This window comes from Mercenaria mercenaria, chromosome 5, assembly GCF_021730395.1.
Source record: "Mercenaria mercenaria strain notata chromosome 5, MADL_Memer_1, whole genome shotgun sequence".
Lineage (NCBI taxonomy): Eukaryota > Metazoa > Mollusca > Bivalvia > Venerida > Veneridae > Mercenaria > Mercenaria mercenaria.
This window is the reverse complement of record NC_069365.1, coordinates 97777272-97801996: the sequence shown is the minus strand read 5'-3', so window position 1 is coordinate 97801996 and position 24725 is coordinate 97777272. Positions and strand designations below refer to the sequence as shown.

Below are 24725 nucleotides of genomic sequence, written 5' to 3'. Positions count from 1 at the left end.
TGTATTTTAACGACTTGGTCAAAATGTAATACGAAATATGAGTATTTAATAAAAGTCAGCGCGTTGTTTGTGTAGTTTCTTATCGCAGTTAATTAAACGCAAAAAAATATCTTTTAACAAAAAACTAGTTGTTCAAATTCAACACTTAAATATATATAATTTTAATGATTCAGATGTGAAAGCTTCATAGCGTATACGTGATGATCTTTTTAACGATTAAACACCAATTTTGGTTATAACGTGGATTGTATGTATTAACATATTTTTATGCCAACACAATATTTTTTACAAGTACAAGAATTACATTAAAGTATGATATGTTCCATACATATTCAAAATGAAATGCAGCATATTTTGTAGGTTTTGATCGTATCTTTTACACTTATTTGTATGTATGAATCAGTGCCTTTAGATTAACTAAATGTTGTAGTTTTTGGCACATAGCTGATCAATACAAAAACACAAAGGTTTCACTGTTCAATAGCAGGGTATAATATGGTATCTTTAATCACACGAGAATCCAAACGCATTTAAATGCTCCCGTCTGGGATCATTTCCTGGCTGCCAGTTGGACAATTCTCCTCCGCATTCGTTACATCTTACAGTGTCGCCCATACCTTTAAACGAAATTCAAGATAACATCAAATCAATAAAAAATAGTTGTCAAATCCAGAATGATGTAAATGTAAACAAACAAAATGCATGGTAAAAATATCCCTTTTTATGCAAGATGTAAAAGCAATTGTATACAAGCAAATATTTTGCACATTTATAACAAAAACTTCTTTAAATACGACTACTTTAGTGTTCTTTTATGTTCCTCTTGAGCAGGACGCGGGAGTATTGCACATTTCAACACCCCTCATCAGTCAATTCTGCTATCATTTTCATAGTTGCATTCTATGTTTCCTAAGGATATTCTGTTTGATATAATCTGAATAATAAATGTTCCGACTATCAATTAGTGAGTTATCATTTTACTACATTCTACATATTTAAAAAGCGACATTCAGTTAATTTGAAGAAATACATGTAACAATGAGTGTGATTAATTATTAACTTGTTCGTTAGTAAGATTGAATTTGACTCTCTTGTGTCTATTTCTTTCAAACACGCATTTTATACTTACATTTTATAATTTACATGTATTTGAAATGTCTATAACAGTATTGTACCTGTGTAGGAAAAGTTTGCTTCAGCAAGAACTTCTGGATCTAGGAAAGGTACATGCCAATCACGAAATGTCCTTAATCTGCTAATATACGCCTCTAATCTAGTTTCCGGTATGTGGTAAATTTGCATATTGTCTTGGATTTCATGCATTAGAATATAGTTTGTCCCAGTAGCTCCATGGACATTTTGCATATGCTCCGAATGTAGGCTTATTTCATTATCATCATCAGCTCTTGGTGCTACCTGTATTTATGTATGATTTCCAGATTTACCTTGATTCCTCTTGAATAAGTGTACGTTCATGTACTAAACGATTATATTTACTGACACACTTCATTTGTCAGACGACGTTAATCAATTATGCAACGTAAATCTAATTTAACTTAACTGAAAACATAAATAATCTAAAATATTATAAAAGAACAAAATATCGTCTCATAAACAAAAACAGATGTTGCAGAATTAATATATATATATAGTGAGATATTTAAGAAAAAAACATCAACGAAATCCCTTTCAAACACACTGGATCCCGTAAGGATACAAGAACTTAAAGATAGAAAATATATGTTCAAACAGTGTCAAAAGTTTAATTATAAACCCGAGCGCTTTCGGCTTTTTTAAAAAAGCCTTTTTCAAGGGAAGCATAGTCTATACATATTCAGCTATACATAATCTTATATGCATGTTCCAGTCATTTTGTGAAAATATCAATCCACAACATAAACTTTTAATGAAAGAAATCGCTCCCTTTCTTAAATAGTTACGCACAGTGGGACAAATGGAGTAAAATACATATTTCTACTAAAAAGCACGGTTGTTAAAGGGACACTCAATTTGCTTATGTTTCATTCGTTTTTCTCTCTATGTTTTAAAGTGGTATAGACTATTTCCTTAATAAATAAAACAACTTTCGAGATCCTACATAATTAATTATTTTACAAAATAACACAATGTTTTTCAAGAAGACACTGAAGACGTTATACATTTTCTTTTCACTTGAATGTACGAAATATACAAATGAAAGGTTTAAACTTTTCCACGATCTAAGGCAATTTCATCCTTTAAATACCCAACTTCTTTTAGTTGGTAATTCCGAATTGTCATATGAAGACAACTGCAAAATATTCTGCTCAGTCTAGCATTACATAAAATCAACCAAACGTTTTTGAGACTCGCCATATTTAGCAGGCAATATTATTCAATTTATTTATATATAATTATGTAAGTTTATTATTGTGAAGACCCCAGTTGTTTCTTTTTTATGTTTTTTTTCCCCCAAATGTAGTACATGTTGATGCAATTGAATTGCATCTTTTTTTAGTTCTTTTTTCCCAAATGTAGTACATGTTAATGCAAATTAATTGCATCATTTTTACTCTTACATCTATCTATACACTGCCACTAGTCACAAAGGTGTTTGTTTATATAAGTACACATGTACTTGTACCTTATACATATTTCAACTCTTTTTTGTTTTCTTTCCTTTTTTGTAGCTGTAACGTTGTAAATTTATTATTTACCACACATGTACTTGTCGGTGATTAATTGTCATTGTTTTAAATTAAATATGTTACTAATGTTGCGAGAACTTGTGGGTCGACCCTTTTGCCTATTATATGTACAATTGACGTAGTTATCTGTTTATATATAGATCGCCTGAGTGAAAATATCAGAATTGTCTCCCTTATCGGTGAAGATATATTTCGATATCACACTGCAAACAAACAAATTTTCTTTTTATTTCATGCTAATTGGTGAAGATCAATGAACTTTCTGTTTATTACATGCTAACATGTTTAAATAAAACCAATACTTCATGAGGATATTAGGATTTATCTAGGCTACCGTGTTACATATGATGCATCCGCTAAATTACCATGGACACTCAGGCACATTGATATTGAATATTGGTGATTAGGTCCGTGAAATCAACACGACGCCATTTTGTTTTTGAAAACAAAAACTACATTTAAAAGTGCTTTGTTTACAAACGCTGAAGGTCAGATATTAAAAAAACAACCCGAAAAACGTAAACAACTGGGGAATATCCGAAAGTCCTTGGGAAATCAAGCTGCAGAATTAAATATCATCATGGATTTAATGGAAATATTGGTCTAGGAGCTCTATAGCATAACAAATAGGGATGTAATTTGGAACACAACTGGCTAGGTGGGGAAGAATTTCGACGAAAATGCTGACATATTACGTAAGGTTGAGTTGATGTCTTGTGATAATAAACTAAGACAACAACCAACTAAATGTGCTGTCGCCAGTAATATCTACCATACGATAGTGAGGAACCGACGAAAAAGTGGAAAGACGTATCTATCAGCTACATTAACGGCAAGGCCAAGCAACCACTTTTGAAGGTAACATTTCTAGAGCATTAGATCTATAATATCATTTCTTCTGCAAATTTTATTATAGCTAGCCTGTCCTATATAGGAATGTCTAGCTGTACATGTTTCCTACATGGCTTGAATGTTAGGATAATAATAGGATACCAGCAATTATAAAGGCAACAAAGGGAGTTATTTAATAATATATTTCAAGGGAGATAATTTTATCTGAAAAAAAAGAAGTTCGGCACTGTGAGTGATATAGAGAAATATCTCACTGATTGTTTTCAGTATTTCACCAGTTAGCATAAAATAAATGTGTATATTGGCAATAAAATATGTTTAAATTAAAATAAAATTTTGCCATCTGCTTATTATTATTATCTAGGCCGTTGTGCGTTATTTTCAATTTTCACATTGATATCTGCATTTAGCAAGATTTATAGTTTAAGATTTTAATCTAATTTTATTCGTCTACAAGTTTTAGAATTTTAAAATTTTAAAAAGTTTAATTTAACTTTCATTTTGAAGTAGTTTAATATCTTCCTACAGTTGATGAAGCTACTGAGTGTATAAAATTCTAATACAAGCCGTAATACCAGTAATAACATAATGTATTTAAATTCTAATTTACATTTTATCTGCTCTGCGTTATTTTCTACCTTTACTTTTATATCGGCAAGTTTTGCTAATTTAAACATTCCCCCAACAAACCAGACAGCTCCCTCTCTAGACAAAAAACACTTTATATGACTCTTCTGTAAATTATCATCGGCATTTAACAATAATTGTATCAGAACCCTTTCAACAAATAATGTTTCAGTAAGCCCCGTTGTTTTGTAAAACTAGACTAGTGTACAAATGATATCTTTAAATTAATATATTTTCCGACGGCCCCTGTATATATTTCATTTTAAGTAGATATATAAATCTCATTTATAACTTCAGGCAATCGGACATAGTATGTAATTAACCTCGATCATATCATAGATTTTCTTTTTCCGCTGCTTTCTCTGTCGAAAAACGGCGTTAAACCCAAAACCAACAAACAAAATCTTCAGGAAAAACACAGGGAATCAATCGAACTCGCTCTATTTTTATAACACCGCTATTTTCTGCTTTCAAAAAATACCACATGTTGCTCTCCTAGGCCTAACTAAACTAACGGAACCAGCGTGGGAGCCATCTAGTCTAGTCGCGTAATGGCTGCCAGGTATTTGAACACTAATTTTTCACTTGGCATGGCAACAGAGGTCTAAATTAAAGCTAGTTTCTATTCCTATTTCATTGTGGATGTATTTGTGACATTTTGGTAGGAAAGATGGGATATCAGGTTGTATTTGGTGAAGTGAATCTCAATTTTAGTATGAGTAGTATTTCCAGGTCACAGCAGTGTGATTTTGATGTCAGTTTACAGTGAGCAAATGTGACCAGAGAAATCCCTCTTAGAAGATACATGACCCCTACTTTTCTCTTCATTTTATATCAGTTTTATCATAACTCTTTAAAATGAGGTAAGGATTTGTTCTCTGAAATGGGTCTAGCTATGTTTGTAGCTCTTTAAAAAATGTCAGTTTTATATAGAATATATAGGGAAAACTATTTAACTGGTTGTGACCTCCTAGCAGAATATGCGATAACAAATCAATAGTGTGCTATTTTTAGATAACTACTTCCAATGACCGTAACAGATGCCTGGCATCTGTTATCAATTAACCTGGTCTTAGGGAATTCTGTTGATCGATATGGTCATTTAGCATTTATATATCGAACTATACACTAAGGCGGAATTTACGCCGTTGCTGTATTGTTTTGATTTATGCTACCCTTGAAAAGGCTTTTTAAAAAGCCGAAAGCGCTTGGTTTTATAATTAATCTTTTGACACTGTTTGAACATACTCTCTCTCTCTCTCTCTCTCTCTCTCTCTCTCTCTCTATATATATATATATATATATATATATTAGGGATGGCAACGAATAACATTTTTGGTATTCGAATATTCGGTCAACCTTCCGAACGAATATTCGGTCATCAAGTGATCAACAAATCAGCTCAAAATCCTACGTGTTTTTCATACCCTAATCAGCAACATGCATTAATTCTACTTTCGTTTACACCAGAAGTAATTCAGTCATTTACGAATTAAAACTGACTAATCGTTCTCATCCCTTGTTCAACTTTTGGAGTATAAAATATTCGTTATTTGCCTTTATATACAAATAATTTATACAGAATTTATTTATTTATTTATTACAGGGATGTAGCCCTCGCGTAAGTGAAGTCTTTCCATACATATGACACGTAACCGACTTCTCATATCCGATCGCGTGAAATACTTCAAAACGACAGGCGGCATTACTTGCATTTTGACAGTAGATTCACCGCAGGGTGGGATAAGGGTAATATAAAGAAAATAAATTCGCTTAACTTCTACGTCTCTTTGTCTGAAAATTGAGTATTGACTTTAAAAAAAAATGTTAGCCATACGAAATGCTTAAAAATGATATGCATCCCATTTGACTTGTTTTCAACACTTTTCGGCATTTTTCTTTACTCAAATACGTCTTTTATCGACTTTGATTGAAATCCGAGTAATTAGTTCAAGTGATGTTTGATCATTTTAATTACACACGGTTCGCCCCTACCGAAAACAAGGCGAATTCTAAAGGATTTACATCAATTTGTGACCATTAAAATTTTCTAAAGGTAAGCAATTAGCGATATTAACTACAGGGTACACTGTCATCACCATAGTGAACGCTAATATACAAAATGACACGTCTGACAAAGATAGAAGCCATTTTCGCGCGAATTTATAATGAAAGCGGGATTTGGCAAATTAGATACTAGTAAACGAACATTTTGGTTCTTTTATTTGGCTTTTATTTATTTCAAATGATCTTATATTTTTTCCGAATATTCGAATAGTGAAACAGTATTCGAATATTCGTGTAATGAACGAATATTCGAAGTCATCCCTATATATATATATGTTTTAGTTTGTTTTGAGTTAAAGGCCGTTTCTCAGAAGAATTCAGTTATGTAACGGCGGGCAATTAACCTAGCCAGTGTTCTTAGATTCTGTACCAGTACAAACCTGTTCTCCGCGCATGAATAAGAGGTGGAAGACGAATGATTTCAGACACAATGTCTTTTATCAAATCGTCACGGAGAACAAATGCTCGCCGGGGGATCGGACTCATGACCCCGCACTCCGTAGATCTGTGCTGTCCCTACTACGCTTAGCGGGCGGGCTACAAAGAAAAGTAAAAAAATAAAATGTGATTAGATTCTACAATACAAATGCTATAAACCTACTTATTATATTGTAGTAGTATGTCTTTAAAACAAATATAGTTTTAATTACCATGATTATATTTCTTGACATGCGCTGTATGTATGGACGTCTTATTGTAATTGATGTGTTTGTGTTTTGGTTCTGTAACGATATATAGGAGGTTCCACTTGTTCCATCAACAGATGGCACTGAAGGCAAATCTGGTTCTGGAATAGCGCCATCCTCCACCGTCTGGTCCTCGGCCATGTTTCATAATGTATTACGATAAACCTAGAAACGAACAACGCATTAATACAGGATAGACTATAAGCGTCTTTTCATATCAAATTTAGTAAACGAGCTGAATAAAATGTTAAAATGCCAAACTCTACCGAGTATGCGATTAATTCTACGCAACTGGAATGTGATATTCTTTTCATCACATGCTTCCTTCTCCTACTAAAACATCAACTTTCCACTTGCACCAAGTCAATTCGACCAACGCCATCTCCGTTTAAAACAATGTCGAAGATTTATTACTCTAGTGTAATACCCAAATTATGTCACGGATTGATTTTACTCTCACGACATCAAACAAAAATTCCTAGTGAACAGGATAAGGTTTTCCTCAGTTTGTAATATTTTACTGTAGATGTATCTTGTACTCATTAGACCTTCCTGATATAAGTAGTTTAAATTATTTTTAGACTTAAATTTGCAAGAAGCTCTCAAGAATGTAAATAATATTAAGTGTTAGAAAACAAAGATATTAGAAAGACATGTCAACTTGATGCATATAGAATGAAGAAACTACTTTAAGTTAAGGGTTTGTAACATTTAACAATATTGTTATATATCCTAATTATCGATTGAACTATTGCAAAACATTATAATCAATAACCACACTGTACTTAGTCATTATACAAATACTTGTAGGAAAATACTGGACACTGAGTGTTGCTGAAAACATTTTGCCACAGAAATGATCATAACAAAATGACAAAGTTGGTTTGATTGAGTCTGTTAATGAGAGGAAATGAAATATGCAACACCTCCACGATACGAAAGGACCAGATAATCTAACAACACTGCAGCAACACTACGGTGATGCTTTTTAGCCGTCACGCGGCACTTAATGACTGTTGTTGTGATAGTAAATAAAACCTATCCGATGATTTTGGAAGCATAGATCGTAACTATGCAAATAATAGCAGACCCCGTTTGACTATGTTCATTATAGGTAATGAAATGTGCAGCTGTCCTCGCCATTTTTATTGTTTTATCACCAAAACTGACCAGGCTATAATTAATTATCATCTATATGGTTGCCATTTGAAAAATTAATGAATTTCATGGAAACAGTGAAATAATATGTAGTTCAAAGGAGTTCTTTCATTGGAACATTTTTTATTTTGAAAGAGTTTGTCCTGTCGAACAATTTTTATTTGGTTTCATAAGAAAGAAAGGTCAAGGGGTGGGTGATGTAGTGAAGACGCTGCTGGCCCTTGAACTATTAAGACTTCAAGGCTTGCGAGTTTGGCATGTGCAGATTTGACATCCGGTTGAATTACTAGTCGGCGAAAAATTGCTAAAACTCACAAATGGCCTTTATTTATGTATACCGTAAGCAAGACAATTAATCTTTACTTATGATTTTGAGAACATATGTTATTCGAACAGATCCAATTCACTATAATCTAAACATTCACACAATTAAAAGTACGTTTATAGACTATTTGTAAATACAAATGTATGCCACTTTCATAGTCCTTGGTACGCTACACGGTGGTATTATTTGGAAACATGTCATTAAGAAGATGAAATAAATATAGAAAAGATACCTCGCTCGCTCAAAGAAAAATTCATCTGCATATCAAAATGTCAAAATTGATGGATAAATAATAATTCCGATCGCTTGGTCTTTTTTTGTAAAAAAATGCTGAGACTTATTAACCAATTTGGAGTGGCCTAAGGTTTCAGTCTAAATAAGTACGTGTTTTACTATAATTATCAAAGTTAAACAACACGATGGCTTTTTGCCAATAGCTTTGCCACTTATGCACTTACTGACCTTGACGAGATATCGTATAATACGTAAGCGCCTTTCAATGTGTTCAGCTGACATGAGGATATTCAAGTTTTTTCACGGTTTTTAGTTTTATCGAATGGAAGATGACATATTTTACGAGTGACGTAGCCACAATGGAAATATGATACGCCAGTCGTGAAATGTGATATTTTTCGTATACAATGTTCCTTGAAATCTTCTTGAATTTTCTATTTATTTTATACGAAATTGGTTGAAAATGTCTTTTGTTTCCACTTAGAGATAGCGACAACAACAACAGCAACACATTTTTATGCAGTCAAAAACAATCTTGGTTTAGAAATAAGTGAAATAAAAACTACATTTCTATTTTAGTATCAACAAAGATATAAAACATGAAAAGGAAGCTGTACGGGTTGCGTACAATTCACAGTTCCCGATCGTTTCGACATATTCTGGTGTTTTTATTTTCCTTAACTGGTGGGACGCTTTACGGTGTAGGGTACCTTTGATGAGATTTAAATGTCGTGAACTCGTACATATAGGGTAAAATAAACGACAGACTGACAATAATCATTTTATTTATTATAATATATCTTGATATTTGCAAGACAGAGAAATAGTTTATGCTATTATTCATAGTCAGTCTTTTTCTTCAAACGATCCAGTTATCATTACCCATGTACAAATGTATACGAAAGTTGTTCCGGAAAAGCAGTGAAATTATAGATGAAAGCATAGATGAAAATGTAGAAAATATGTTTCACTCAAGTGAAAAAAAAATACGATGAAAATATGAGTTTTATTTCATCAATATTTACTGATATTTCATTAGCATTTAACTCGTGTGTTCCAATCATCCAATATAAAAAATATTTTGAACTGAACAAAGTAATTAACTGAGATATAATTTACCTTGATACTCAAAGCGCTCAGGTATCCAATATACTGATTATCTGGTTTACAAAATCGGCCTTAAATATGACGGAAGTAAATTAGGTGAATAAGATTGCTGTAATTCATGATAATCTCACCCGACTTATGACGCCACCCTGTCAAAAAAAAAACAACAAAAAATACAATGTTTCAAAAAATATAAAAGGTAATTAGTTTTCATAAACCAGAGTACCTAGATAAGTATGTTAGACATACAACAGAAACAAATTTAGAGAAAAAATTCTGTTTGAAAAAAAAGTTTGACATTTCTACAAGGTAGAATGTGAACAGTTAGAGGTACATGTGTTTAAGACAAAAAAGCATAACTAAACAAGGTGACCTTTATAGAAAGTATCTGCTACTTGTGTATATATGCTACGAATATTATTGGTCTGTCAGGTATAATTTCCATTTATGATCCTTAACATGTATATATCAGTAAATTCTACTTTCACTTTCAGTTTGAACTGTGTTTCCTGTTTTTTAATTTACATTTTTTGCAGCACCTTCAACCCCCAGACTTCCTGAATAACCAATTTGTTATGTTTATAAGACAATAGTGTTGTAGGTTTGTAATATATCATAACTTGAGACAGGGCTATATAAAAACTATTTTTGACATAAGCATGGTAACAAAACATATTTTTGAAACAGAAGTTTCAAAATCTTTATGACAGTATAATAGCATTTTATGATGGGAAATTTCCAGTCAGTAGAATATATTTGCATATTAAAGCTTTTCCTTCTTTTTCTGTACACTTCTGTCTATTGTAGATCTAAATAGAGACAGAATATGAAATTCCTCAAAAAAACGCTATTTTTTTTTTGAAAATCATTATGAAAGAAAACGCTATTTCAGTTGTAAGGCATCCCTGAAATGTCACAGATTTTGATGATGATTTAAAATGTTCATTGTCCATGCATATATAGGTTTCAAAGTATGCTATTTGATTTAATATGTTTATATATTTTATATGTGGTTTATATAATACACATTCACACACAATTTTATTAAGATTCTTGTAGATATCAAAATTATGTAGCTAATAATTATAAGCTTATGTACATAGTGTTTAAGATTTTCTATATAAGCAAAATCTTTGTGTAATTTAAAGATTGATATTCCTTCTTATAAATGGAATAAGTAATATTTAAACCTGGTTACAGAGCAATTTTCAGACAAACATTTTTATATGATTTATATCAGGTCACAGCCTGCTGATGAAGATCCACAGCTTATACAGAGGTCAGGGTTGAGCTGTGTGCTGATTCAAAAGATGCTAATGACAGCGGATAATCCATTCTGAGTTGTTTCACCAACGTTTCAAAACACTAGTGGAACTGAAGGCAGTACATGTTCTGGTGTCTGGCCTGTGATTTTAAGTATAGTATTATTGACTAAGTTAGTCTCACTGTTTCCTAAATTTGCAAACTTAATAATAATTCAAACCATGCTAGAATTTATTTTACTCAAAAGGAAATAAAGGAGAACAATAAATAAAATCATGCTTGCAAAATATACAGAAACCAATTTGATACCCTGTTGTTCCGGAAAAGCAGTGAAATTATAGATGAAAGTATCTATATTAGATGAAAATGTAGCAAATATGTTTCACTCAAGTGAAAAAAAAATACGATGAAAATATGAGTTTTATTTCATCAATATTTACTGATATTTCATTAGCATTTAACTCGTGTGTTTCAATTATCCAATATAAAAAATATTTTGAACTGAACAAAGTAATTAACTGAGATATAATTTACCTTGATACTCGAAGCGCTCAGGTATCCAATATACTGATTATCTGGTTTACAAAATCGGCCTTAAATATGACGGAAGTAAATTAGGTGAATAAGATTGCTGTAATTCATGATAATCTCACCCGACTTATGACGCAACCCTGTCAAAAAAAAAACAACAAAAAATACAATGTTTCAAAAAATATAAAAGTTAATTAGTTTTCATTAACCAGAGTACCTAGATAAGTATGTTAGACACACAACAGAAACAAATTTAAAGAAAAAAATCTGTTTGAAAAAAAAGTTTGACATTTCTACAAGGTAGAATGTGAACAGTTAGAGGTACATGTGTTTAAGACAAAAAAGCATAACTAAACAAGGTGACCTTTATAGAAAGTATCTGCTACTTGTGTATATATGCTACGAATATTATTGGTCTGTCAGGTATAATTTCCATTTATGATCCTTAACATGTATATATCAGTAAATTCTACTTTCACTTTCAGTTTGAACTGTGTTTCCTGTTTTTTAATTTACATTTTTTTGCAGCACCTTCAACCCCCAGACTTCCTGAATAACCAATTTGTTATGTTTATAAGACAATAGTGTTGTAGGTTTGTAATATATCATAACTTGAGACAGGGCTATATAAAAACTATTTTTGACATAAGCATGGTAACAAAACATATTTTTGAAACAGAAGTTTCAAAATCTTTATGACAGTATAATAGCATTTTATGATGGGAAATTTCCAAGCAGTAGAATATATTTGCATATTAAAGCTTTTCCTTCTTTTTCTGTACACTTCTGTCTATTGTAGATCTAAATAGAGACAGAATATGAAATTCCTCTAAAAAACGCTATTTTTTTTTTGAAAATCATTATGAAAGAAAACGCTATTTCAGTTGTAAGGCATCCCTGAAATGTCACAGATTTTGATGATGGTTCAAAATGTTCATACCCTGAATGGAGGCACTTCATTTTGACTTTTGATTTTGACCAAGTATTGGTTTTGTTTGAAACTTTCACTTATGATAATTTGCATGCCTAGCTTAGAATATAAAGCACTAGACTATGAATCAAGAAAAGTTGTGAGTTTGATCCCTTGGTTATGCATGCTATGCATGCAATGTCTTTAACAGTTTGAGAGAAGAACATGTCAGAAGTCATTTGTCTAACATTTCTTACTCATTTACAATGGGAAGTTGTCTGTGAGCACAAGTCATTTCTAGTAAAGAATGCAGGAACACTTGATAGGTTAACTGAACACCATTACATGACTGAAATACTATGGCAAAATTGAATCATATTGAAACAAAATACAAAAAAAAGGAAATTTCGCTCGATAAATGCATAACAAAAATAAAATTTGTGATAGTGTACTGTATATAACATAGAAAAAACAATTCGTTTTCAGATTGATGTACCTCCTCCTGATGTACCTCCTTGAATACAGTATATCTGCCATGTGAATGGAACAAGCTGCAAGATATACTGTGGAAGTGGGGGCCTATGTAAAAAACATTTTATTTAAAGAATATAAGAAATCTGACACAAAACTACTAAAAAGGTGCACAGGGGACATTTTTGTGTGTATAGACTTCCATCAAGATTCTGAGAGTTGATTTATTAAACAAAAAATAGCCATATTGTGTTTCAAAGCTGAAAAGATTAGGATCTTAGGAAAACATTAGGACTCAAGAAAAGTAATGGGGTTATGAAACTGTAGTGTTCAACATTTAAATCGAGTTCTTTTGTTGTTTTTTAACTACATTTGTGAAGAGGGTTCCATCACAAGATTTGACATATTGGTAAGAATGAGATGTAGTTTATGAAAACAAGTATTTTGCTTTAAATGTGCAGACTTTAAGTTACATAAAAAAATCAAAGCTGTAACAATAAAGCTTGGTTAAAAAACACACACAGTTGAAAACTAGCCTTCATGTAAATGCCACACTTATTTGGTGCACAGGGGACACAATTAGCTATATAATTTAATATAACTACCCTTAGTCATGTGCATCATTGAAAGTATATGTTACAGTAGTACTTTTCTAACCAACTGATAAACATTCATTTTTTGGAAAGTTTGTTGCATAAAGTTAAAGGAGTTTTTTTATGAAATTTACATGGTGTAGGCCTTTTAGCTGTTTACTTTAAAAAAAAGACCTTGTATTTTTAATTTCTTATGTAATTAAGTCATTTCTAATGTTTTCTTTTTTAACTGACCCTGAGTTGCAGTTCTTGTTAACTACAAAATCATCTACTATTATTGGTTAACTAATTATTGGAATAGTGAGTATTTTAACATTGTTTCATCACAATGCACTCCTTTATGGGAATAGGGAGGCAATAGCAGTATTATAGCACATTTAACTATTAAACTAATTATTAAACTGCCTTAGACACACCTGAAAATCAGATAAATTTGAAAAGACATGCAAAGTTTTAAAAATGTTTTTGGATTTAAGTTATTATATTTTCATACTTTTATCTTCAGTTGGTTATAAATGCAACTGATTGTTTTTATCAACATCTGTTGTCAGGTGTGTTTCGTCCCAAGTTAATTTTGTGACTCATACAGTGTTTCCAGGACTCGACAGTAAGAGAAACACCATCAACTTGAGTCAACAACATAACTTTTAACATGTGAACAGAAGTTAATTATAAACATTTTCAAAGGTACATAGTGAACTGGAACAGTAAATGAAAATTATACTGAAATAGATGAAAACCTGTACACTTTAGAATTTCATAGTTCTTTTAAAAAATCAAATTTATCTGAGAAGACAATGACAGTGAAATATAAAATTTTACTTAAAATTATTGTTGTAAATCATACTGAAATCGAACAACTTACTTGTAATAAAAAAATTATCAATAGCATGGAGTTAAGATTTTCTGATAGTTTTGCAAAGATATGAAAAACATTGTACATTAAATGTTCAATCAATATTTCAGATCAAATTATGAAATGCCATATTTATTTATAAATGAATAAAACTGTTGTCAACTTATACAAATTTCTGTTAACTTTAATAAATTATTAGAACTTAAATAGTTTTCATTGTCTTTGTGTCCATCAGTTTTTCTGCTTATTCAATTACATCATGCTATTTGCCACTTGAAGTGGTGGACCCTCTATCACTTGGCTACTGAGGCCGTTGAGGCAACAGGACTTAATTACTACAAAGTGGAGATTTTGTTTAAGCAGTAGGTTAGCTTAGTTGGTAGATATATCTATACGTAGAGCTCTGAATTCGGCTACCCCTATCGGGCCTCAGTCAGAGCTCTATTCCCTTCCATTCAAAAATATGCAATATAAGGTTTCAGCTAATGTATGTTCTATATACGCATTTTGCCAAAAATTTGTTTACTTCACTAACTGATTGCCACTTTTTCTACATTTCTATGAAGTCGACTCTTTCCGCAATGTTCGGATGATTACTTTTAGTTGTGTTTTTCCGTATCAATCGCGCATCTAAATCGATGCGGGACGCCATGTTGAATTTGACCGCAAGGCATCATGGGAAATATGCAAATTAGGTAGGTCAATGGAAATGTTAAGTAATTACATTGTCGCGGGATAATTACGGGAAATGAATCAAATTCCACGTCTCACGAGCGGCTCAAAACTAATTTTGATAGTTGCGAAATTGTCCTGTTCTGAATAAACAAAAGTTATTTTAAAAAGAAATATGAACATTTATAAGGTAAACTGACTCACTATTAATCTTCCAAAGTTGTGATCCCTCCAAAATTTACAATTCACAAACAAATTTCATTTTAATTGTCTGTCTCCTCGACGACATCATAAGTCTGACTTCGTCGATCATCTCGATGAAATCAAAGCACCGATCGCACCATGCTCTTGAAACGATGATTCATTGAATTCAACATCATTTCCGAAAGCATGGTTCAAAGATAACCTGTAGTTTAGTATCCTTATTGAATTATTTCCAGTTCCTTTAGCAATCATTTTTCCAACAGTTTTAATAAATAAATAAATAGAATATGGTTATTCTCTATGTTCGCGTCCTTGTTGTTACTGTTTCACTTCTCCGAAACAGGTGACGTATGAGACAAATGACGTAAGAAGGCCGAGAGCTTCATGCAAATTTACATGAGGCGCATTCGGGTATACTGTACTTAGTATACTGAACTTCTACAATAGAATGTCAATTTGTCAGGGCTCTTTCTCCGGACAGTTTATTTGTAACATAGACATGTTACGTAGTTGTCTAGAAATATATTACAACTCACTTTTTAATAGAGGAGGCGAGTTCCGTTTTGAAGAAGCAGTAATAATTCGCTTTCCATCTTGATAAAGAAATTGTATTTTATAGTTTGGCCTTAAGAAAAATATTTGTTTCCGGTAACATGCTAAAAATATATAGGTAGATCTAGGTCGGATTTTTGTTTTGGAATTTTTTTTTATTAAGGGAGACTTTTCGGAAATTATTTTTTTTTGTCAAAAAATGAATACAAATAATGGGGTTATGCCGCTAGAGTATCAGCATCAGTAAGTTGATTTCTAACATCACTAACCATGTTTAAAGCATAAAAAGTGCATTCTCCAAGGCCATAAAAACATTTAGGGTCGGACCAAAAATTTAGGGTAGGTCGGGATACCAGAAACAATTTTTTATACGTTATCATGCCTTTACTTAATTTTCGACTCGTAATATTACATATTACACATATGTGCATAGTATAATAAATTATGAGTCAGTAAGGTTTAAAAATGAAAATAAGAAAATTTAGGGACAAGTAAACATCGATGTTTAATTTCTTGTAGATCTAGGACGTTGAATAAATGTCTTGGTTATTAAGAATGAAACTATGAAAAATAATTATTGTACAGCTGAACTTATTTTCATGTTGAACAGAAGTCACTTAAGTCAGTGATATTAACGACTACTCCCCTTCCCCTCCCCACCCCACACACATATACACGCCCGGACGCTCAATTTCCCTCAAAGTTCTGCGTCTTTGAGGCAAGGAACCTTGCACTATTTTCACACATATAAATTTTTTTTCTTCAACATGATGATAACCCGCCCGCCTAGCTCAATAGGGAGAAGAACGCAGATCTCCGGATCTCGGGGTCGGGAGTTGGAGTCCCGGGCGAGGCGTATGTTTTCCGTGACGATCAACATGGTCTTGCTCATAGAATGGGGAGAGACATGTAATTCTTAGTACCGTTTTAGTTATTGGTTACCTCAAAATTTTGGCGGCAAATCTGTACGTGTCTTCCATGCGACCCCTTCGTTATAAATGACCGCCTGCTTATTTAATTTTAAATTTATGTGATTTTCCCGTCCTAATTTGAAAATGTTAGTATACAAGTATGACTTTAAGAGAACGGAAATTTCCATAGAGATAGTGCAAGTTTATTCTAATCATATTACATATATATTATTTGCAATTTCCCGAGGGATTGTTTATGTCCGAGTCCGTGAGACATTCTGCAGATGTTAACACACGGAAACATGTGTTTTAAATTTACTCTTATTCTGGTATTAGATGAAGTATTCAAAAACAATCGGCTTCTCTCAGACGAATATGCTTTAAATTAGCGTTCCTGTGTCGTAAACACAATTTACAATTAATTACGCACCAGTCTATAACGAAGACGTCACCGTCGAGGCGCATAGCGCTGACAGCCGGTAGGTATTGGAGGGACCTCTGCCCATATTAGGGGCTTGGGGTTAGGGGGTCTCTCGCCTGGATATTTTTTTAATACAGACTGGTGAGACATCCCCCTCATTATAGGGGGGATCAGGGGGCTCTTCCCCTTGGAAGTTTTGAAATATAGACATGAAATTGTGACCTTTGGTGCATTTAGAGTTAATATAATGAGATAGGTCACTTCTCAGTCAACGAGGTTGGGGGAGGAGGGAGCACGAGCTGGATCCGGGCCTCAAGTCCGTATCTGACTGTCATTAAGACAAGTGAATGGTGAAACAAATTTTACGTTTTTGATATAAATTGGTAGGGGTAAGTTATGTCAATTTCTGCATTTACTTTATAAATAATTTATATAATATTTCTAACCGTAGACATCGATCTCGAAGGGTCAATGGTTATGAAGTTTGAGCACACAGCGCTTGCTCCTGCCCTTATCATGTTACTCAAACTCCTGATGGAAAACAACTTGATGTCAACATCTTCGTAAGGGGAGCGCTGGTCTAGTGGTTAAGGTGTCGGTCGCAGTTCATAGTTTCAAGCCCCACTGAGGTCACGACCGCATCTTCTCATATATGACACTAGTAGACTTGCTTTTTCAGGAAGCGGACTCGAGAGTTGGTCAAATAAACTTGAAGCTTCTATCACAATCGAGCTCAAATAAATTTGTTTTAACTAACACCTTATATGATGAAAAAAATCAATTACATGCTTCCCTCAGTTGTTTATAAATTTACGGTACTGGTAAGATGCGTATCGTAAACAATAAACCCGTTAAGTGCCTCATTTTCTTTACACGCATAATTATGACCCTGGCATTTAGCTTTATGGTCAATCAAGAATCAAGAGCAGCCACTTTTACCATACCCGGATAGTATAGTAACACAATAGATTAAAAAAAAACATTCATCACTATTTTCTGATTATCTTTAGAAATAAAGTTAAGGTTTTATGTTCTACAACAGACAGGCATTTCCCACCACACTTTCAAAGAAACCCGTGGAAAACCGCACGTTTGACCCCAGTGATTTGCATATTTGTGACGTCATTACAATTTAGAGAAATTCCTAAAATGGCGGCCGCTGTTTGAAAACATGACAGAATCACAGCGGTGAAGAAAACGTTTTTCTTGCAAATTAGAAACATCTACACTGATTCAAATGGTATTCAATATAAAAAAGGACAATTTATGTTTATTTATTTCTATCCAAAATTTTCCGAAATCCTTGCAGGGAGTTGCATTGCACATTCTAAATTCTCCTTCTTATATTGACATTTTTTGACAGGAGTGGCCTATGACGTCAAACGGCAGCATGTCAGTACATGCGGTCAGCTGTTTAGACGGAATAGAAGCTATGACTAAGTTGGTAGAGCACTAGTCCTGTAAGACTGAGCCCTACAGTAATCTGACAGCACACTTTACTCAATTAACTAGGTGCACAACATTGCACTGCGACTGTATTATAAACTAGAGGACGACTTTTATATAACAGGGGTGTTTATTATGGTATAGGACTTGATTACCACAAAGGGGAAATTGTGTCAGCAGCTGGTTAGTTCAGTGGATAGTGTGTACACCCTGTAAACAAGGGGTCCCGGCTTTGAGTCAAAGACTAACTGCTCATTTTTATCAACCCTTGATAATAACCCCCAAGTTGTGAAATTGTTGAGCGCTAAGAATATTGACTTCTAGGCACGTTACTGCACAAGTCAATATATCTCGGTACGAGCGTTTTTGGTACGAAACATAGGCATGTGTAAAACGTCTACCGTACTTACTTAATGTTGTCTTCAAAGTTGTGTAGCATTCAAGACGAGAAAGAAACATTTTAGAAACAGTAAAATGGTTTGAAAATGTTGTTCTTGTGGTAAATTAATTGCTGCATGTGTTTTAAAGGCGTAAACAGTGTCCCTAGCAACAATCGGCCATTTAGTTTTACTTGGATTACTTCCCATGAAATTAAGAAATTACCGTCTCTGACAAAGTTTGTTGTCATCCATGTCATGCTGGTGAACTCAACGTGAAACTGGCACCGGCTACGGCGGCGGCGTATATTGTATCGTCGAAAAGTCGCCATTTTGTTTCTTTGAGAAAAGCACTGAGAGAGCCCAACCCTTGACTCAAGAAATCTGAGAAAAATCTCAGCGCGGATGTTGAGATTTTACTGAGAGATTTTTAGTGAAAGCCAATCTGAGAAAAATCTCAAGCTGAGAATCGAAGTTGAGATTTTTCTCAGACTTGAGCTGAGATTTTGACTTGAGAACGTTAGTGAAAGCGGGGCCAGTTCTTGAAGATGATAGCGTTTTCAAATAAAAATGCTGCCCTTTTTGATTGATTTAACCTGTAAGTCATTAGAATGCCAATGATGTAAGGATGTATAGATGTGTATAGAACGGATACTAACACTACCCTAATGGAAATCTTCGTTTAGAAATTTATAAAAAATTATCAAAACTCTCAATTCGTTTCGTGTATATTTACTGTTGTGCATATATATATTTATCCATTTTCGAAACAATACACTGCAAGGATCAATATAAGGTACAGTTCCATGTCTTTCTTTTCATTTCCACCATTCTGTTAAAACATTAGTTCATACATTTTGTAGCTTAATTATTGTCAATTTTTTATGGTTACATTTGAACTACTTCGTAGGCACCGGATTTTGATTCGTCATAGTAGTGCACAATTTGCTTCCCCTTTACCGTCATGCATAAAATATCTGACGTGTTTGTTTTTGATGCAATGATAAAGCGTGTTTATCATTCTTAAGTTATTGATCGTTCTAAGTATTGAGGTCGCTGTGACCTTGATATGTTAGTTACTAGCTTTTGAAATAACAGAAGGTTATATGTTGACCAAAGGTAATCATCCCTGAAACACTGACCTCCAGATTTTGGCTAAAATGATTTCACTTTCAACTGAAGTTTGGTCATATTATGAATAATAGAGTATGTGTTTTTGTTTCTAAACTAGTTTTAAAAAATCAAATCAAGAAAAAAGATGACCGCGTCGGGAATCAAACCCGGACCGCCGCAGCAATAAAAACAGTTTTATGCTGTCGTTACCAATAGCGCTAAGGAGGATTTAGTGTTAATGCATGTTAAAAATAAATATTCATAATCGAGGCAGTTTACCTTGAGTAAAGCGTTACAAACGTTTTCCGATTTTCATCGTAAGAAGTAGTAAAAACAACTAATTCTCACGGTTTCCATAACATATATTCTGTCAGTAATCAAGTTCCAAGGCATTCTTAAGAAATATAGCATTAATTCCAGATATCTAAAAAAAACTTGGTTATTTGGTTAAAGTTGTGATTCCCTTTTATTCAACTAATAATATATAACAGAACTAAAGTTTAATATATCGAAACAATACGAAGAGGAATAATTGCACGAGGGCGTCGCCCGAGTGAATTATACACGCGGCGTATAAGTAAATGTAGGTTCACGATTGTAAACCCCAGTTCACGGTCGTAAACATAGGTTCACGTTCGTAAACTATGGTTTATGAGCGTGAACCGGGGTTGACGAGCGTAAACATAGGATAACGATCGTAAACATAGGATAACGACTGAAACTCATAGTTCAATCGAGAAACCTAGTTTATCAAACGTAAACCATGGTTTACGGTCGATATATTAGGATTATAGAATCAACAATGAATTTCGGGCGTGAACATGGGTTTACGGCCACGAACCTATGTTTACGGTCGTGAACCTATGTTTTCGACCGTGAACCATAGTTTACGGACCTGAACCTATATTTTCGAGCGTGAACCTGTGTTTACGAACGTGAACTTGGGTTTACGAGCGTGAACTTAGTTTACGTTCGATAAACCAGGTTTTTCAAATACTAACCCATTTTTTCGAGCGAAAACATAGAATAAAGTCGTAAACAATAGTTCACGCTCGTAAACGTAGGTTCACGTTCGTAAACCCAAGTTTACGGTCGAAAACAAAGGATAACGACCGAAATTCTTAGTTCAATCGAGAAACCGAGTTTATCGAACGTAAACCTGGGTTCACGAGCGTAAACTATGGTTTACTCCCGTTATCTGATGTTTTCATCCGAAAATATAGCTTAGTATTTGAAAAACCTAGTTTTACGTTCGAAAAACCTAGTTTATCGATCGTTAATCCTAGTTTTTCGACCGTGAACTGGGGTTCACGTAATTATTGGACAATTGGCTTGCCATAAACGCCGTAGCCATAGTTCACGCTCGTAAATGTAGGTTCACGATTGTATAGCCCAGTTCACGGTCGTAAACATAGGTTCACGTTCGTAAACTATGGTTTACGAGCGTGAATCGGGGTTTACGAGCGTAAACACAGGATAACGATCGTGAACATAGGATAACGACCGAAACTCATAGTTCTATCGAGAAACCTAGTTTATCAAACGTAAACCATGGTTTACCGTCGATATATTAGGACTATAGAATCAACAATGAATTTCGGGCGTGAACATGGGTTTACGGCCATGAACCTATGTTTACGACCGTGAACCATAGTTTACGGACCTGAACCTATATTTTCGAGCGTGAACCTATGTTTACGAACGTGAAGTAGGGTTTACGAGTGTGAACTTAGGGTTACGTTTGATAAACCAGGTTTTTCAAACGTAAAACCAGGTTTTTCAAATACTAACCTATCTTTTCGAGCGAAAACATAGGGTAACGTCGTAAACCATAGTTCACGCTTATGGCAATCCAATTGTCCAATAATTACGTGAACCCCGGTTCTCGGTAGAAAAACTAGGATTAACGATCGATAAACTAGGTTTTTCGAACGTAAAACTAGGTTTTTCAAATACTAACCTATATTTTCGAGTGAAAACATCAGATACCGGGCGTAAACCATAGTTTACGCTCGTGAACCCAGGTTTACGTTCGATAAACTAGGTTTCTCGATTGAACTATGAATTTCGGTCGTTATCCTGTGTTTACGACCGTAAACTTAGGCTTACGAACGTGAACCTACGTTTACCAGCGTGAACTATGGTTTACGACGTTATCCTATGTTTTCGCTCGAAAAAATAGGTTAGTATTTGAAAAACCTGGTTTTACGTTTGAAAAACCTTGTTTTATCGAACGTAAACCTAAGTTCACGCTCGTAAACCCAAGATTACGTTCGTAAACATAGGTTCACGCTCGAAAATATAGGTTCAGGTCCGTAAACTATGGTTCACGGTCGTAAACATAGGTTCACGTCCGTAAATATAGATTCATGGCCGTAAACCCATGTTCACGCCAGAAATTCATTGTGGATTCTATAATCCTAATATATCGACCGTAAACCATGGTTTACGTTTGATAAACTAGGTTTCTCGATAGAACTATGAGTTTCGGTCGTTATCCTATGTTTACGATCGTTATCCTATGTTTACGCTCGTAAACCATAGTTTACGAACGTGAACCTATGTTTACGACCGTGAACTGGGGTTTACAGTCGTGAGCCACCATTAATGAGCGTGAACTATGGTTCACGGCGTTATCCTATGTTTTCGCTCGAAAATATAGGTTAGTATTCGAAAAACCTAGTTTTACGTTCGAAAAACCTAGTTTATCGATCGTTAATCCTATTTTTTCGACCGTAAGTTCACGTAATTATTGGACAATTGGCTTGCCACATTGTTACAAATCGATAAACACGGTTTTACAAACTGTAGTTTACGGCCGTAAACCTAGGTTCACGCTCGTAAATATAGGTTCACGATCGTAAACATAAGTTTACGGCCGAAATTGATAGTTGATTTCATAATCCTAATATATCAATCGTAAACCATGGTTTACGTTCGATAAACTAGGTTTCTCGATTGAACTATGAATTTCGGTCGTTATCCTATGTTTTCGATCGTAAACTTGGATTTACGAACGTGAACCTACGTTTACGAGCGTGAACTATGGTTTACGACGTTATCCTATGTTTTCGTTCGAAAAAATAGGTTAGTATTTGAAAAACCTGGTTTTTCGTTTGAAAAACCTGGTTTATCGAACGTAAACATAATTTCACGCTCGTAAACCCAAGTTCACGTTCGTAAACATAGGTTCACGCTCGAAAATATAGGTTCAGGTCCGTAAACTATGGTTCACGGTCGTAAACATAGGTTCATGGCCGTAGACCCATTTTCAAGCCAGAAATTCATTGTTGATTCTATAATCCTAATATATCGACCGTAAACCATGTTTTACGTTTGATAAACTAGATTTCTCGATTGAACTATGAGTTTCGGTCGTTATCCTATGTTTACGATCGTTATCCTATGTTTGCGCTCGTCAACCCCGGTTCACGCTCGTAAATCATAGTTTACGAACGTGAACCTGTTTATGACCGTGAACTGGTGTTAACAATCGTGAACCTATATTTACGAGCGTGAACTATGGTTCACGGCGTTATCCTATGTTTTCGCTCGAAAATATAGGTTGGTATTCGAAAAACCTAGTTTTACGTTCGAGAAACCTAGTTTATCGATCGTTAATCCTAGTTTTTCGACCGTGAACTAGGGTTCACGTAATTTTTGGACAATTGGCCTGCCATAGGCGTTATCCTATGTTTTCGCTCGAAAATATAGGTTAGTATTCGAAAAACCTAGTTTTACGTTCGAAAAACCTAGTTTATCGATCGTTAATCCTAGTTTTTCGACCGTGAACTAGGATTCATGTAATTATTGGACAATTGGATTGCCATAAGTGTCAGTGTTTCTACACCAGAACCATCTGCTAGCAAAAAGAGAGACTTATCTCCTCTCGAAGATTTATTAGTTCCCAAGAAGAATAAATTAGTTAATCAATCACCAAAATACATTGATTCTCCAGTGACCATTCCGCCAGTCATGGATACTTCAGTATCACATCTAACTATCCTTAGTCTTGATGATGCTGCAATTCAGGCTATTGCTTTAACGTTGAAGGCTTCTATTCAGGATGAATTAAACACTATGTTATCAGTCACAGTTGAATCTGTGGTTAAAAATGTACTAAGTGGACTAAGAACTCAAATTAATTCTCTGCAAGCTGAAAATGAAGCTCTACGTCATGAGAACTTGGATCTTTCGTACAGGGTCGATATGCTCGAGTTCCAGGCTGACGCGGCTGAGCAGTACAGCAGACATGATAACGTTAGAATAACAGATATTGCTGAGTCTGATAAAGAAGACACTGACCAGCATGTTTTTAACATCAGTTCCGCTGTTGGTGTTCAGTTAACGCTCAAGGATATAGCTGTGTCGCACCGAGTCGGTAAACCAAACGCTTCTGGCAAGCCACGGGATATACTAGTGATATTTGTGTCTCGTCGATCTCGAAATGCATTCTACCAAAAGAGGGTGTCGCTAAAATCTAACGGCTACAAAGGTACCTTCATCAATGAAGATCTGACTAAATACAGGTCACAACTTCTATTCGAAGCCAGACAAATGGTGAAATCCAAGAAAATTATTGGTGCCTGATCGTCAGATGAGTTGTGCTTATAAAAGCCTGTAAAAATAGGAAAACCAGCGTCCATAGAATATTTTGTAAAC

The 24725-nt window shown here is 34.1% G+C and overlaps 1 protein-coding gene and 1 long non-coding RNA gene across 3 annotated transcripts in view; one reads left to right on the top strand and one right to left on the bottom strand.

The window, feature by feature from the left end:
• LOC123559244 (uncharacterized) overlaps nt 1–14568 on the top strand; it is a 42255-nt gene extending 27687 nt beyond the window's left edge. Inside the window, exons 4-5 of one of the 2 annotated variants that reach the window (XR_008371143.1) lie at nt 10984–11159; nt 12934–14568. This is a non-coding gene — a long non-coding RNA (uncharacterized LOC123559244). Of the gene's footprint in view, nt 1–10983 lie in introns of both variants that reach the window. The other variant, XR_008371142.1, reaches the window with a different exon arrangement.
• On the bottom strand, nt 150–9884 carry LOC128557235 (putative inhibitor of apoptosis). Its single transcript, XM_053544411.1, has 4 exons — nt 9756–9884; nt 6884–7084; nt 1176–1416; nt 150–617 (listed from the first exon to the last, which is right to left on the bottom strand). The coding sequence occupies exons 2-4, from the start codon at nt 7058–7060 to the stop codon at nt 505–507; spliced, it is 531 nt and encodes a 176-aa protein (XP_053400386.1). The 5' UTR covers nt 7061–7084; nt 9756–9884; the 3' UTR covers nt 150–504.
• Nucleotides 14569–24725: the final 10157 nt, after the last annotated feature.